Here is a 16,568-nt window from a genome sequence, read left to right on the forward strand (position 1 = left end):
AGGTACACAGAAAGCTGAACCTATCACCAAGACAAAAGGTGTCATTTGAAGCCTTGGCAAGATTTGAGGCAATCACACTGAACTACAGCCTCCAACGAAGCACCGTCACTATTCATTTGACCGAGGGCAAGAAGACAAAGTGATGCCTTCATGATGGATAGTTGTGCGTGCTATTATGTGTAGGATTCATTTCTTTGTTTGGCTCAGCATGTGCAAAAGTATCCTTACTGAAATATTCATGAGAAGACGGCATGTGCACCATAATAAATGTAAGTAAGTGTTGTCTAAGTGAATGCTCTGTCTCATGATCTTACAGCAAAGGTAGATAAATGAATAACATACAATTAGAATGCAAACTCTTGAGGTGTTCAGAGTGGTCAGCTGAAGTGTGAAAGTCTTAAAGTTTTTACTTTGTCGGCACAAGTTTATTAGCATTATTGCTGATTCTGAAATAACTTAGAGATGTAATGCATTTGATAAGAGAGCAGAGCTGTAATGGTACACTTGAAATTTATAGCATGGCTTACTTGAGGTGGACTCACACCAGTGCAAGTATATTTGACAAAGGCTTCCCTTTGACTACATGTGAGTACTAGTGCACGATACCATAGCAAGGGCAAGGTGAGTGGCTGCATGACTGGCTCTGTGTTAACAGAAGGTCCTTGAGCGGTCAACGTTTAATTAGTAGGGTTGCACATCTCTCTGTGATAAACGATTCGATATGCATCTAGATACACAGGTTACGATTCAATTCAAAAACGATATCCTTTTATTACAGACCGATTCGATACGAATCGATTCCATACAGTGTAAGAACGATACGATTTGATTCTATGGTTAATATTTGTTGTAGATATTTTATATAATAAAGAAGCCAAGTCTATGAAAGTGACAGTACAATAGTTTCTTTTTAAATATGTAAAAGACTGGCACTGGCAAAAAAAAAAACAGAACAACAAAATCACATGTCAATGTATTTATTTTTAGACATGGACCAAAAAAAAGTCTGGCTGAATCATTGGATGGGAACTCCAGAGGTAAAAGTAGCACAGAATAGTAACAACAAACTTTGTTCGAGCTTCCCTTCCTTCTTATAAAACCCAAAAACGGTCCACACCTTGGATTTTTGTTTCCCCGATGCGTTGAAAATCTTTCTCGGTGCATTATCACCTTCGGTCAGGCTAACGCTTTCGTTCTCCACCTCCTCCATTTTCCGTGTCGTCCCTTGTTTATCACTCATGCTAATACCAGCTAGGCAGCTATAGCGTTTCGCGGGCAGCCTCAGCTCTCGCCTTGTTTTAGAGACCTGCCGCCAACCGATTCAAAGTCTTGCGATACCCGATCCATGACTCTATAACCGATTCATCTAGGAATTCATTGATAATTCGTATCGATTGAGGAGGCTGCTACCGATGCAGCCATATCTCTCACTTGTTGAATCGAATATCCGGTCGCATCGGTTTATCGTTCACAACCCTATTAATTAGGTTGAAGAACAAAAACTACTTGATTAGGTTTAGGAAACAATTGTGATTTGGGTTAAAATAAATACTTCCTTAAGTTTAAAGGACCATCGTCATAGTTACAACACATGGTTAAACGGTCATGAAAACAATGATGACAATTGGTGTCACAGGGGAATCCATCCATCCACCCCAACCTGTTTTTTAACACAGACTTTGTCACTCTTTACACCATGTGTCTGAACTTCCTCTTTTGCTGGTCGCCTAACAATAAAATGGAATTATTGGTTTATATTTTAATTATAAGTTGCTTACACTGACAATCTTTGGGCTGCTTTTTTAAACTTAGACCGTTTCACATTTACAGTAGATGTACAATTATCTGTATAGACAAGACAAGACTATTTTTGTTTGTTTTGTGCCTTTCTTCCTCCTCTAACATGGTTACATGGTTACTAAATCTCTTTCTATGAATATTTGCTTTGAGATGTTACCAGTAGTTATCTAACTTAGTAGCTGCCACTTTTTTTATTTCAGTGCTGAAGAATATGACAGCAAAGAAGAGAACCGCTAAGTTAGCTGGGTAGTGATTTAATGTTACAAACACCCAATTAAATGTTGCTTTCCTGCAATCGTGACTATAACTGAATCAAAATCTAAGAATGTCTGATTCTTGAGTTGACCATTGGAGTGTTTTTGCAGTCTGTCGTTGCCCCAGAGAGCAAATGTACCATCTGTACAGATGCTAGTTGTAGCTAGCTCACTGGTTGAGAGCACAGCATGTGCCTGTGCTATATTTCTGTGATCAGCCTCTGATTTGCCTCTTACTCTAAACCCCTGTTTTTCTGCAAATGTTCCTGTTAATGGAGTCATAAAGTTTTAGAATGAGTATGTGAAACCGAGGTTGCTGGGCCCCAAGATGGAGCTGTACCACCTGGGATAAAAGCCCAGAAAATTAAATACTGTTTAATATTGCATTCCCCATGAATATTTAACAATAGAGACGTTGACTTTTAACTCTGGATGGCAAATTTTATTCCACAATATAGATCCATATAGATACATATAAGATCAGAATTAAGACAATTACATTTTATTCAGACATAGTAATAAAACAACCAGTCCTAGAAAAGAGGCAATATGTTAATGCCAACCTGCTGTGGATGCTCTGAAAAAGATAAAATTGGTAAATCATGACACACCTCAGAATCAATAACAACCCTACACACAGCAAAACCACGCAAAAAAGACAGATAAATATACACACAATATTATTACACCACCACATGCAGTGACGGGGGGTGGGGTTCAGCAGTACACCACCCTATTTACATGACAAGAACACTGGAAAAAGGGGGACAGCAAGGTGAGGGGGCTGAGGTCAGGTCACATCATAAAAAAAAACTGTAGTAACCCTAGTGGTTGGCACCAACATTTCCAGAAGTGGGCCTCTTCCACCTATAAACTAAGTCTAAAAGGATGACTTTACAGTATATATATATATATATATATACACACACAATAAAACACAGATAGCAGCCAAATAACACACAGGCAAAATAGCAGTGGCTTTGACAGAACAGCAGTGGCTATGACAACCCTCAATGGGATGATGAACTACTGTTTTCAAATACCTATGTGCCATCAAGTTTATTATTGTATTCATGTAGTTTGTTCTAATCTGTAGGGTTGTTGGTTGTTATCAAACTATGAAAAAATGTGACCATATCATGGTTTGAGTTTAGTGATGCTTTTCATACATGTCAGTTTAATATTAGAAATGCTAATGCTGAGTTATTCAAAGTTATAAGACTCTGAATATCAGACTTAATAGCCTCACATAAAATGACTGTTTTAGTTAGAAACCTGGAGTTATCTAAAGCAGCAGACTCTGCTTAGCTATATCTTGCATTAATTTCTAATGCAGTTACTGCTCTGAAAAAGTACTAGGTGTGAAGGACTACAAGGTCAAGATCTTGGCATTATCACTGGCATTTAATGGCCTTGCAGCCCGCCTTGGGTTGATGTAATGACACTTAGAACTTCAGCTATGTCACTTACGTATTATGAAAGTTTGCAAGGGTTCAGACCACAAGTAAAGTTCACAATTAAATTCAGCAAGTGTTGAGTTTGACTGCACCAGCTAACCCTCAGACAGTTTGTAAGATTTTACAACTTTTGGTTTCTTGTTATATTGTGATCAGGTTGGGTTTTGGGTACCAGCCATACTTACTTACTTACTTACTTATTATATTTCCTGGTTAGGCTTCACGTTTACTCCCACACCCTCTCTGTGAGAAAAATTGTCAGTTGATATCTAGGAACCAGACATCCTTTATGTAGATTGGGCTCCTCAAGATGCCTCCTATTATCATGCAGGTTCACGCTCTCAGTAATCGCCTGTGCACTCAAATGAAGCTCTAGCATTGGATATAGCACGGAAAGTCTTCTGTACTTCCAGAGCGTATTTGCTGAGTGTCCAGCTGCTGCCAGAGTCATAAAAGAGCCCAGGGCATCGCTGCAGGCATTTTGTGATTCTCTGTGCTTCACCTTGATTTATACCATGGTGAGAGAAGACCTTGACATCCGTGCCTTTGTCAGTACAGTAGCTCATCATCAATCTCTTAAGCTCTATGCTCTGATTTTCTTCACCACTGCTTTGAGCGCACAAAAACATAGTGGGTCTAGGGCCAAAAGACATGGTACTTTACAGCCTATAGTTTGCCCTCAGACAAAGACCTTGTCCTTACGCCTCTTTTATTAGCATAAGCCTTCCAGGAGCTATTTAGCACAATAGTGTCTACAATTAACATTTCTGTGATTCTTTCATGCAGTGATCAATGTAAGTGACAAGTGGGATTGAATCACACCAACGTTCTTTGATGAAGCTTCATGGATGACAATTTTCTGGTGGTTTTTTAACTTAAAAAATTATTTTTCACAAGTACTTTGCAGTTGTCCCTTGAGGCCAATAGTACAGAATGATGGTGATTATGCCTATGGTCTGTCAGTGGACTTAAGAGGATGAAATGTGCCTCTATTACATTCTGCCTGAAGTCCAGAAGGATGATTAAGAGTGGCTAAAACTACCCTGTACTGCTGACGTTGTCAGCTCTGAGAGATTTGAGTTTTAAATGCCTCAAAAAGCTACTGCCCACTGTGATTCTTCCCTCAAATAAGGGACATCCTTGGTTAGTACCAATGAATACATGTCTCAAGTGAGAAACAGCTTCAGTGGACATCTGACCATTCTGCATGAACGTTTTTGAATAGCAAAGCCAGATATGGTGGATGATTCCAATTATATTGTCATGGCATCTAATTATATTATCAAAAATAGCAGGCAGCCGACTTAATGAAAAAAGTCTTTTTCCAGCTATGGCCATCCTATGAGTAACTGTAACAATTTACTCACTGACTTAATTGCAGAGATTTCATGTTTGTGCATCTAAACTTTGATTTTGTATTTCTTAGACCTATTCTGACTTTTCGGATGTAGAGAGCTACCTTTTTAATAAGTTCAGCATTATGCCTATAATTAAAAGGGTTTAAGAGCAGTAACCTTTTTTTTATTTTGGGTATTTTGGGTTATTGCCGGGCTTGTGTACCACAGAGGGGGTAATAATTATCAGCCAAACAATGTGCAGTTTAACGCTGATTGTTTATCATACCTATAGATACTGTAACAGCATAAAGTACCACACACTTCAAGACTGTTATACTATTAAAAGCAATAGACATTTAGCAGAAATTACACACTTAAATACCTCTAATGTAAACAGGACACACAGCTGACAAGCTTTTTTTTGTCACATGAACAGAGCAGTTTCTGATTATATACAGAACTTATAATTTTATATAAATAATGACAATGTAGTTTACTCTTACATGGCAGACCATTAAGATAGTACATTTTCCATCATCTCATATCCATCCATCAGGATTTTGGACATTGGTTCATTTTAATGTCTTTGCAATGCCTCTCTAGTTAATGCAGAGGCTCCAGGCTCTTATTGTCAATGTACAAATACAAATTCTGTTGTTAAGACCCTGCCACATATTCTTACTGTACATGACCAACTATATAAATTTTCAGCCTCTCACTGGCCTAGACCAGCTTTTGCACTTATCAGTCCTCTTGGTTTGTGTCAATTTGTGAATAGCAGTATTTCTGTAGGCTGGGTCATCATTTAAATATACAATATTTTCCCACATGGATTAAAGTTCTTACAAAGAATATGTTTTCATTTAAATGTTTTTTGTACAATAAATATTAGTTCCCATTCATGCTGGCAAACTGAAGAGTACAGTCCTGCATTGTTTCTTATGGCGTGTTCAAGTTTGCACAGGCCACTGCAAGAAGTTTGGAGTTTGACTTAAGTATGTGATTTGCTGAGTTAAAGATAAAGTTTTCAAACACAACACTTACACTGCAGTTTGGCAGTTTCAGCAGAGGCGTGTTCTTTTCTCCCTGCAGTTCCTTCTCTCAGACTATTTTAGGTATTTAACTGATGATACTGTTCAAAGTGGATGTTGATGATGGCCTATGGATGCAGTGACTCAGAATGGGAGATTCTTTTTAAACACCAAGCTGCCCTACCAACAATGTAATGTTGACAAACCCCTTAAATTGAAAAAGTGGTCTCATCTTTCATCCTCACTTCTCCATCCTCTGCCTCGGCATCAACCACAGCGGCTTCATGACTGACTGGCGCATCACTCAGCGTGCTGCGGAGCGTCACCCGGGTGACACTGAGCGAGTATTTTCTGGGAACGTTGTGATGTGGCCGATGGCACATGACCTCCTTGAACATTTCTCTAAAGCGTGTGGACATTAGGTTGTACAGGATTGGGTTTACTGCTGAGCTGAGGTAGAAAAACACTCCAGAGATGATGTGCACATACTCAAAGATTTCCAGGTGGTAGTCATTCCAGTCACTGATGAAACTCCACATGAGGCGGTCAGTGTGGAATGGGGCCCAGCAGATCCCGAAAACCACAACTAAAACGACTGGAAAAACAGCAAGAGAGAAAAAGACAATGAAGAACACAGTTAGAGGGCATTTTAATTGCAGTCCATTGATTAATGTTCCCAACATGCTCTCCCTGCTCTCATTTAAATTGTCTCTCTTGGAGCTGTGTGTCAATAATGCAGAGAATCTATGTCCTGGACACTCAACCTTTGAATTAGTTCTACACATCAGTGCTAAACACATTTTTCGGTTCATAAATGCTCCTTTGAAGTCCTTCTTCATTTAATAGTACAGGTCCAAGTAGTTGTCCATATCACTGGTCCTGGTTTTTGATTGGTCCTCATAGGAGAGCTTGACTGTTCGATACGACATAACAAAACATCAGAAAGCTAGAGCAGAATAAAAACTTCACTTAAAGATCGAAGGAGTTGATTTTTCAAAATGCCAGCATACATTTCCAACTCTCTCACACTAGTTTTAAACTTAATTGTAGATTTTACTTTACAGTTCTTGAATGGAAATATTGTGCCCAAAAATGTGCTGGCACTGGTCCCTGTAATCTCTGTCAGAGTTCTGCATTAGAGATTCAGATGAACTATAAGGTTAGAAGTGGTTCACTATAAGATCTTAATTGGCACAGCTTATTAGGGATGTATGCCAGTTTTAGCAATTCTCCCTAACAAGCTGATTTTATTGCATCTACTGGACATGTCCAAGTAAGTTAGTTAGTCAAAGCCAAGTTTTTTTTGTTAAAAAAAAGCCACTTATAGCCATGAGTTAGAATCATTAATTTGTGAAACTGCATTAACTTGACAGAAATTCAAATATATATACAAATTGGCCATTATTGTGGTACTGTTTTGAGTACCACAATTTCGTGCAATTAAAAGATCAGAAACATGTGGGGAGGACATGACTTATCTGTGGATATCCCCTTCTCAAATAGATAAACATCATCCATGCCCTGGTTCTAAATGTTGCTTATTGACAAAGTATTAAATAAATGAGTATCCTGGAAACACAGACCATTCACAATTCTGTGTTGTTGACTTTTCTAAAAATCGCTTCAATTTTGCACAAAACAAAAATGGAAACCTGGCCATTGTTGATTTCTCTGAGGAAAAGTCTAGACACAACTGTGGGTAGACAACTGAATTTTGACTACTGAGAGGCCTGAAGCAGTAGTCAATAAATTATATAAAGTGATATCTGAGTAATATAATATTTATTCTTTTCTCTTATATTTCATTTTATGTTTAGGATGATTCAGCTGAGTCTCAGCACCTGTACCTGTGAAGCCAAGCATCTGAGAGCATGTAAATCAATGTCATAGGATTATATCGAGGTAGGCTATAGATTAATACCTGCGTACAGCTCATGCTTATGCACCATGACGGACATTCACCTTTGCTTTCACCTTCACCTCTGGGCAATACAAAAGCACATGTGGGCATTAAGCTTATATGACAGACTGTGACCACCCCTAATAACATCTGCATGGTTGATGCCACAGTTAATAATCATATCATCAATATTTATTTATGTTCATAAGCATCAATGAGATATGTCTGGGGGAAATGTAATGCCACATGGACTGGGCTTTTATCAACATTAGACACATCATGTTATCAACATTGAAAAAGAAATAAATCAAGAAAATATGAAACTTCAATAATATAGCTGGGTGCACAACTGATTGTCAGTCAGAGTAATAAGATGCATTTAACATTTATTTACAATAAATAGACTACAGATGTCAGATGTGACTAACTTCTGATTTTGAGTGTCCACTCTTAGATCACAGTTTATTTGTTTAGGATTGCAACCAATGATTATTTTAATTGTCTAATATTTTTTTTATTTTTTACAACAACTCTTTTTTTTGTCTATAAATGTAAAAGATTTAACAAATTCCCATCCCCAGCTTGTTGCTTGTTTAGTCCTACCAACTAACTGTTCAGACCAAGAGATGTTGATTTACAAGGATGTAATACAGAGAAAAGAGGGATATCTTTACATTTCAGAGGATGTAACCAGAGAATATTTGGCATTTGTGCTTATCAAATGACCTGGAAATATTAATAAACTCAAAATTGTTCACCACTCATTTTCCCTCTACAAAATGATCACTCCACTTCAACAGCACATTTATTTGAAATTTGCTCTGCACAAATTTTAGTTTCTTGCTGCTGGATAACCAATCTTACTCCTTTAGAGGGATTTACTGCTTCTCATACAAAATAAATGGGAGCAAATGATTCCACCAATTTCTGCTAGTTAGGAAGTGGGGTGATACCTTTAAGGAGCCCCCTGGAATGGCTCAGGGTTGTGTGGTGATTTTGGCAATAGCGGCCACACTCAGTAGTGTACACGATGAACACTGGCCCAAAAAGCATTTTTTCCAAACACAGTCATCACATTGATTGATCGGGAGAATTTGATACTCACACAACATTTTAGTGACCTGCCGGCGACGTGCCTTCTGCTGCTGTGCGCGCACGCTACAGAAGCTGTCCTGGCCAAGGCTCGACTTCGCCTCCAGTGCCTGATGCATCTTCTCTCGCTTCAGCTGCAGCCCAATCAGCATGTAGAGAGCACTGATGGTTAGCATGGGCAGAATAAAAAATAGCAAAGTGGTCACCTGGATGGTCAGATTGTACATCCAGCGTGGTTTCATCACTGTACAGGTCACTGAGTTAGGAATCTCCACATTAATGGTCCCAGTGGGACTGGTGCAGTTAAGGTGAAGGATGGAGATCCCATGCAGACTTGTGTTGGGAATGGCACACAACACCGACATACTCCACACCGTAAGGATGACCCTTTTGGCATGGGTGCGTGTCACAACATACTTTGCTCGCAGTGGGTGCACCACAGCAATGTAGCGCTCCACACTCAGCGCTGTCACATTGAGGATGGACGCCAAACATACCGTCTCGAATAGGAAGGTTTTAAAGTAGCAACCTCCCTCCCCCAGCAGAAATGGGTAGTTCTGCCACAGCTCATACACTTCCAGTGGCATGCCGAGCAGCAGCACCAGCAGGTCGGACACTGCCAGACTGAACAAGTAGTAGTTTGTTGGTGTCCACATCACTTTGTTGCGTGCAATGACAGTACATGTCAGCACATTCCCCACCACACCTACCAGAAAGATGATCAGGTAGATGAGGCAGACAGGAAGTAACACAGGTGATTGACGAGGACCCAGATATTTTTTCAGGTAGTGTTCATCTGTCAAACAAGCATCATCCAAATCGTAGCTTCCATTGATGCCAGACGTCAGATTGGTACACTTTTCCTCTAGAGGACAAAGCCACCCACCTTTTTCACCCGGTAGATCAAAGGAGTAGTTGTAAGTTGACATCCTTTTGAAATAGTCACATTAGAATCACTCTCTGAGGACAAAAAAGGGATAAAAACAGTCATCAACAGACTCACACGAGAGGAATCCGTTTTGTTGATCACTGCAAATGTGTGTCTCATCAACAAATGACGAAGGAGATGTTTCACATCTTGATATTCATCTCTTCCTGACCAGTTCTCCAAATTGAATTAGATTATACAACTGCTGTTTCTGCTTATGAGTTTTGAATTGACTACTGACAGTGAGCAGAGGACAGAGTGATTGACAAGGCTTGAATTGCCATTTTTTTCCTGCCTTGTGGTAGAGCTCAAAATCTTCAGCTGCTTTGAGGTGCTAAAATGATCTCAAACATGCTGAATTTTCTTGACACTGATTTGCAAAGTAACATCATAAGAGATAATTTGTGGCTGCAGTAGGCAGCTGTTTTTAGCAAGTAAGCTCTGATAAACCCACTATATACCTGTCCAGCACCAAACAACAGACTAGATAAAGTTAGAAACTAACTGGTGAACATAGTGGAGCATTTAGCAGCTCAAGAGCCCAATATACAGTATTTCCCTAGAGTTGGTGGAGCCCCAAATAGAGTTGAAAGTATATTAAATTTGACTTACGTTCACCTGAAACAAGAATCCATATTAATGCAAATGTTGCTCTGTGTGAATGATGTGTTTACAGCTTGTTGCACTACCCTCAGGTTTTTCCTAAAACAGCTGGATGCTATCGTTTTTAGTACATATTACTCAAACAGGAATAAATTCTGCATTTTTTGGGGACTACTTTTGACTGTGGATGAATACATATTTCGTCACATTTATGGCCACAGTGCTTCTCTTAATCGTTATGAAGAAACATGTCACCCAGTGCATTAGTGTGGCTCTTTGATGTGTTTTTATTAGTTTTGACCAATGGAGGTATATGACACAGATGAATAAGTTAGTGTAAATCAGACTTTATGTACATGGGCAATACCTGTTGATAGAATCTTTTTGTTGTTGGCTTTGTTGGCTTCTTAAACCTATTTCAACATTGCCTTTAAATGGCAATCAGTGGATATGTTTCACCAGCGGGAGCTCAGTTGAATGAGGTCAAAACATCATGGGAGGCTTTGAAACAAGCACCTGCAAACACTAAAAGGTCTTGTGTGGTATCTTATTATTATTCCCTTTACCTTGACCCTTTGAAGCTCAGTGGGTGGCGAATGGCAGTGTCATTGACAGAGGTTGGGGCTCCATTTCATGTGTGACTCAGTACATGATGAATGGCTGTTCTGAGTTTGTTCCTTTAGACCTGCTGTGTTAGCTCCACCGTATGTACTTGCGGCACTGAGTCACTAAATTTAAGTGGCCCGGAATGGTAAATGTTATAGCACTATGTACCCTGTGTCAGATCCTGCAGAGAGCCAAATACTCCTCTATATATGTGTTCATTAGGCTGTTTATTGAGGGCCAATTCAGTCAACTTTGTTGGCTCCTAAGCAGCTGTGTATTGGTTTATTTAAAAGAGTAGTTCAACATTTAGATTAATATGATTATTTATATATTTGCTGTCTTTCCATGAAGACCTATACCAATAAAGACTGGAAACAGGGGGAAACAGCTAGCCTGGCTCTCCCTAAAGGTAACAAAATCCACCTACCAGTTACTCTTAATCTGACTAGTTAACTTTTTTTTTTAAAGCTTTGTTTAATCCATGCTTTGTTGAGTGGCATCAATCTTCTCATCTAAATCTCTGCAAGAAATAAGCACATTTTCCAAAATATCTTACTATGTAACTGTTTTGCTTTAAGGGCACCTCAACATTAATAATGAAGGAGTGCTAACACTGCACTTTACTTCACACTACCTGGATCAGATTTATCCTGTCAGTCTGCTTGAGCATTACAGGTGTAGGGACAAATCAGCAGATTCTCACTAGTACCTGCTGTTCAAAGGACCACACCTCAGAAAGCATGGATTCATTATATATGAAGTCTTTGGAGATGTTTGATGTTCCCTCTGCAGGAAAGTAATATTAATAATAGTAATAATTATAATCCTGGGTGAAGGGCTTTATAGGAACTTGGTCTAGATGAAAGTTAAGAACATCTGTCATCGTGATTCCATCAATAAATGACTGTCTGCATGTGAAAGATTTTTTTTTTTTTTTTTAATATTTTATTGGGTTGTAAGTTCATTACATAAAGGAAATTTGATTATGCTTTACAGAGGAACTTCTGGGAAGGATTGAAAAAGGATGTTGCTGAATTTGTTGACAATGTAACAGCATATTAGCATTCTGACCATTTCAATATGATGCAGTGATTAAAAAAAAAAAAAAAAAAGTATTTATTGCCAAATGTTTGCATTCTGTCATTCTTGAGTTGACATGAGGAAATAAGAGAGTCAGTTAGATGAATATAAATTTGTGACTTGGAGGTAAAGTGTAATGATATTTACATTTTACCAAGTGAGAGTTGGATAATGAGAAAGGCTCTTCTAACATATGAGTGACTGTTGATGAGAAGAAGGAAAACAGAACAATGATTTTACCATAAATTTACATATAGCAGTCAGAGGTCTTTTCTATCTCTTGCACAGTTTCTGTGTTATGTAGGCTATTCCATCAAGGTGCATCTCATGTCTGTTGACTGTCAATCCAGACGGAATTGGAGCTTGAAACATCTCTGGTAAGGCATGTTGATAGTATATCGTAGCACCATGTCCACTGCATTAAATCAAATTGCATTCCCTGCGGCTTTGGAGTGTACCCACTACTCTGCCATAAATGAGTTCTCTTGTCAATAGGATTTTCATAGTATAGCACTCAATGTCCAAATCAGACCAGTTGTTGTGCACATACTCAGCCTTGGGCTGTAGGATGCAACAGCTTATTAGGATTCTGACCAGGCCATATTCAAAGGAATAGCATTGTATGCTTTATAAATATAGATCCACTACTGTAATGAATGCTTCAGTTCAGGATCTACAGTGGATTTGATGCATTTATGGATGACACATCATGTGTTCCACATGAGCTCTGCTTTTCATTCAAGTCATGTATCGCTAATATCCTATTTCCACAGTTTCAGTAACTCTCGATTCTTTTTGTTTTAATATTAACATACTAAATACATACAAATTACTTTATCTTAACTGTGTTCTCTACAACAAGTGCTAAGTTATAAATGATTATGCCCTATTTTCAAACAATCATCTTAAATAGCATGATGTCGTTTCATGCTTCTGAAGTTAGATAATTACCGTGTCCACCTGAGAGTGACTGTATGATGTGTTTTCCCCTGAAATGAGTGAGACAAATTCCTAACACACATTGTCCTAAAACTAAAGTGAGTGGAAAGGATTTGAAACTGTTGCATTTAATCGCCTGTTGGCCAGGGATGGAAATCTCTGTGGTTAAGTGGTAGATTGGACTTTATTGATCCCCAAGGGATATTCATTGGTTTTGAATGTCATGATTTAAGGCTGCTAGCATCAGCACTCACTTGTAGAGCAAAGCCCGTGTTTGTTAAATAGCTATACGCATTGCACGCTTACTAGTAGAAACATACAATATTAGCCCATTTTTTAAACAGCTTTTTTTCCAGATGCAGATCAGCTGTCAGTGATTACTTGGCAGTGGATGCAGTAATTTGCAGGACTTTCACATTGGTTCTGCCTTTATGAATGACAAGAGCAGCTTTCACACAAGAGTGCATATCCAGCTACAGGTAACACTCTTTACGTCAGAATTTAAGAAAACATCCATCACCCTGCCTAGAAGCTGCTGCCAGTTCCTGTTTATACAGAGTGATTTCATGAATAATACAAATCACAAGCCTAAATCACATGCACCTGCCTTTAGAGCCAAGTCAACAGACCACAATAGCATCTTGTTCCAGCTTTTGCACTGGTGTCAAGGTAACACTGCTTCCTATCAGGGTCAAAAATGTCATCACATTGTGGGACGAAATGGGATTTGAAATGCTTAGTTCTTCTTTGCTGTACTTTGATACACTTTTGCACGTATTCTGCAGTAATTGTAAAATGGAGTTTCTTAAGTAATTTTAAGCCCTCACCTTAATGACTCTGCAGACATTTTTTGATCCATCATTTGGCGTACTGATGGCACAGAACATCTCTCTGTCTCTGTCCTATTCAAGCTGCACCTTTCATGATTCACATGTATGACTCCAATATGTTGTGCTTTTCTGGCCACTCTCACTGTCTTTTTATTTGTACATTTATTCATATTTAGAGTTGTATAATCAAATCACTTTTGGATTTGGATTTTAACAGAGATGCATTCATTTCACACAGTTTCGCTGATTTTGTATTATAATTCAATTTCAGTGGTTTTAGGTCAATTACCCCCCCCCCCCCCCCCAATACAATCCAGTTATGCTGAACTTGGCATTGCTTTATCAGAAAGTCACCACTTAGATAGATGAAGGTGATAGACAAGACACAAATTAAATTACAGCCTCAGTGTCGCAGCCTAAGCAAATCCTTTTTTTTAATGCTTTCATGCATAAATGTTAAAGTAACAGAGATATCCAATAATGCACAGTGCTCTTGATGAAACGTTAATAAATCAAATTGTTATAATGTTATAATAGAATGTCATTATAATCACTATTAATATAGTGTAGATCATAGCTGTATAAGGAGCCACTACATGTTCACTTCATTTTAGTAGATTCACATAAATGCGTTTTTTAACTTCATTATATGACATTTATTATTGACACTTAAAAAATTGATATATTAAAAAAAGTTAAGAGAGAGTTAAGAATGAATTACAAAAAAAAAAGAAGAGCATTAATGAGTTTATCACATGAAGACATCCACCAGTGTCCTTTCTATGCTTGAGGCACTGACTGATTTCCATAGGAAGGAGTGGATATACATAACAGTGATTTTAGTCCAGAACTCTTAATGTCTAATTTTCTAAAGAGTATAAATCTTCTTACCTCTAATGTGTTCCCCTGTTGTTTTTCCCTGATGTTAACACAGAAAAATGTCTTGAGAGGTGTGTGAACAATGATCTGCTCTCTCCGTACACTCTCCTCCTGGTCTGTGTCTCTCCGCTCAAGCCCCACTTACAATCACACACATACATACAGTGCACACACAATTTCTCTCGCTCTCTCTCTGTCACCTCCCTCACTTCTCTATACTACACATGAACACGCAGACGTTGAAACTTACATTTAGAATTCTGCCCACACTTACATAATAATTACTGTAATTTTAATAGGGTAATGATATGAGTGATGTGCTTTGAGGCACCACTCTTTCACTGCTGGGAAACCTCCGTATGGATATTGAGCTTTCAGTCTGTCAGTCTGATTGTGGCTTAGTATACATCATTATCACTCAGTTCTTTTACTGAGATGGAGATTTTCTTTGCTTTCAACCCTATGAAAACACTGAACTTCTCAAAGTGGTAGCCACAGGGGGTTGTAGGTTGTAGGTTGACTCCTTTGGGGTCCACGGACCACCGAGCGACCCCTGGTGGTCCGCAAATAGACTTGTTAAAATATCATGTTTTAAATTTTGTGTTTCTCAAACTGTCTGAGAGTGACCACAAAGCCTAATAGTGAGTAGTGTACATGTGTTGTTTTTAATATTCAATCACTCATATGTAAATTCAGACACTATTTTCGGAATTGCCTGTTTGGCAGCATTGTTGGACTTACAGCAATGTAACCAACCGTTTTGCGAGACTGCCTACATCAAAGGTGATCAGTGTGACATCTGAAAGGAAATGTGGATGAAGCTCACAGTTATCCTGCCCTGGGAATGTGGTAAATTTCACCAGTTATCAGCAGCCTAGTAACTATCAAACACGGACAACGGGAAAAAAATTATGTAGTCACAACAACTGAGACTAGTAGTGCGTTTGATGTCATCTGACCAGTGTCCATGTATGTGTGACACGTTTGATGCAACTTATATAGCAGCACCTATTGCAGTGAGGCACAAAGGCTACGAATTAGTGAAACTCTGTGCATTGTGGAAGCAGTGGATGGCCCAGGGGAAAGGGTACATGTATTGAATATTTTGAGCAGGAAATCCTGGTTCAATTCCTGGCAGGTCGGACTCCCTGCTGCATGTCATCCCCTTACTCTCTTTTCCAAAAACAAAACAAAAAACTAAAACAAAAAACAAAAACAAATAAACAAAAACTTAGCTGGTCCATGAGTTATATTTACATGGCTAAGTTTGTGAGACTGTTTTTTAGTTGTAGTAGTGTTCTTTAAAGCATAAGGAGAAGAAGCCTTGGCAGGCTTGCAGTAATCTCTCCTGATGAGACTGGGATCTTATTCAGCAGCTGCTGTAACCAAATTGATCACTTCTCTCCCCATTAATCACATCATCCATAAGAAAATGATAGACAGATAACTCAAAGCTCTTCCTTTGTTTGAAAAGGTAATGTCAACTTGTGGCTGGAATATGCACCTCCTTCTCCTGCACTCACTTCTTGCGGGCATTTTTCAGTCCAGACCATTGTCATCTGTCTCTCCCTTCTCTGTATCCCTGGGCTCCAACCTCAGTGATCGAGGAGTGACAGTGTTATAATATGTAAGCACAGTCACAACAGGTGGGCAGCTGTATATTTGCTCTGCTGGCTGGAGACAAACAGCTGTCTAATTCTGCTCCTGTGGCACTAGGGGACTTTGCATCTTTATTATTCCAAACCCCACCCCTATGGGATTCTGTAAGGAGTTATCTTTCATCCGTATATGGCCTTTCCTACATAAAACAAACTTCAAGGACTTCCCTTTTT

At 38.8% G+C, this 16,568-nt stretch overlaps 2 protein-coding genes across 2 annotated transcripts in view; one reads left to right on the forward strand and one right to left on the reverse strand.

The window, feature by feature from the left end:
- The window catches only part of dynlt2b (dynein light chain Tctex-type 2B), a 23,904-nt gene extending 15,555 nt beyond the window's left edge, over positions 1 to 8,349 (forward strand). Inside the window, exon 6 of the mRNA XM_071488053.1 lies at positions 7,697 to 8,349. The gene's annotated coding sequence lies outside the window, so the exon portion shown is untranslated. The remainder of the gene's footprint in view (positions 1 to 7,696) is intronic.
- On the reverse strand, positions 3,215 to 14,879 carry nmur1a (neuromedin U receptor 1a). Its single transcript, XM_071488048.1, has 3 exons — positions 14,749 to 14,879; positions 8,885 to 9,831; positions 3,215 to 6,474 (listed from the first exon to the last, which is right to left on the reverse strand). Exons 2-3 carry the CDS (start codon positions 9,798 to 9,800, stop codon positions 6,089 to 6,091), a joined length of 1,302 nt encoding a protein of 433 aa, XP_071344149.1. The 5' UTR covers positions 9,801 to 9,831; positions 14,749 to 14,879; the 3' UTR covers positions 3,215 to 6,088.
- Between the last annotated feature and the right edge of the window lie 1,689 nt (positions 14,880 to 16,568).

This window comes from Trachinotus anak, unplaced genomic scaffold, assembly GCF_046630095.1.
Source record: "Trachinotus anak isolate AG129_WGS33_773 ecotype Australia unplaced genomic scaffold, CSIRO_AGI_Tana_v1 ptg000010l, whole genome shotgun sequence".
NCBI lineage: Eukaryota > Metazoa > Chordata > Actinopteri > Carangiformes > Carangidae > Trachinotus > Trachinotus anak.

Excerpts from the sequence above, each read along its gene's own strand:
- nmur1a (XM_071488048.1), bottom strand. The coding sequence starts at position 9,800 with ATGTCAACTTACAACTACTCCTTTGATCTACCGGGTGAAAAAGGTGGG. Across the intron at positions 6,475-8,884 it reads GCAGGTCACTAAAATGTTGT|TCGTTTTAGTTGTGGTTTTC; the intron begins GTGAGTATCAAA and ends CTGTTTTTCCAG.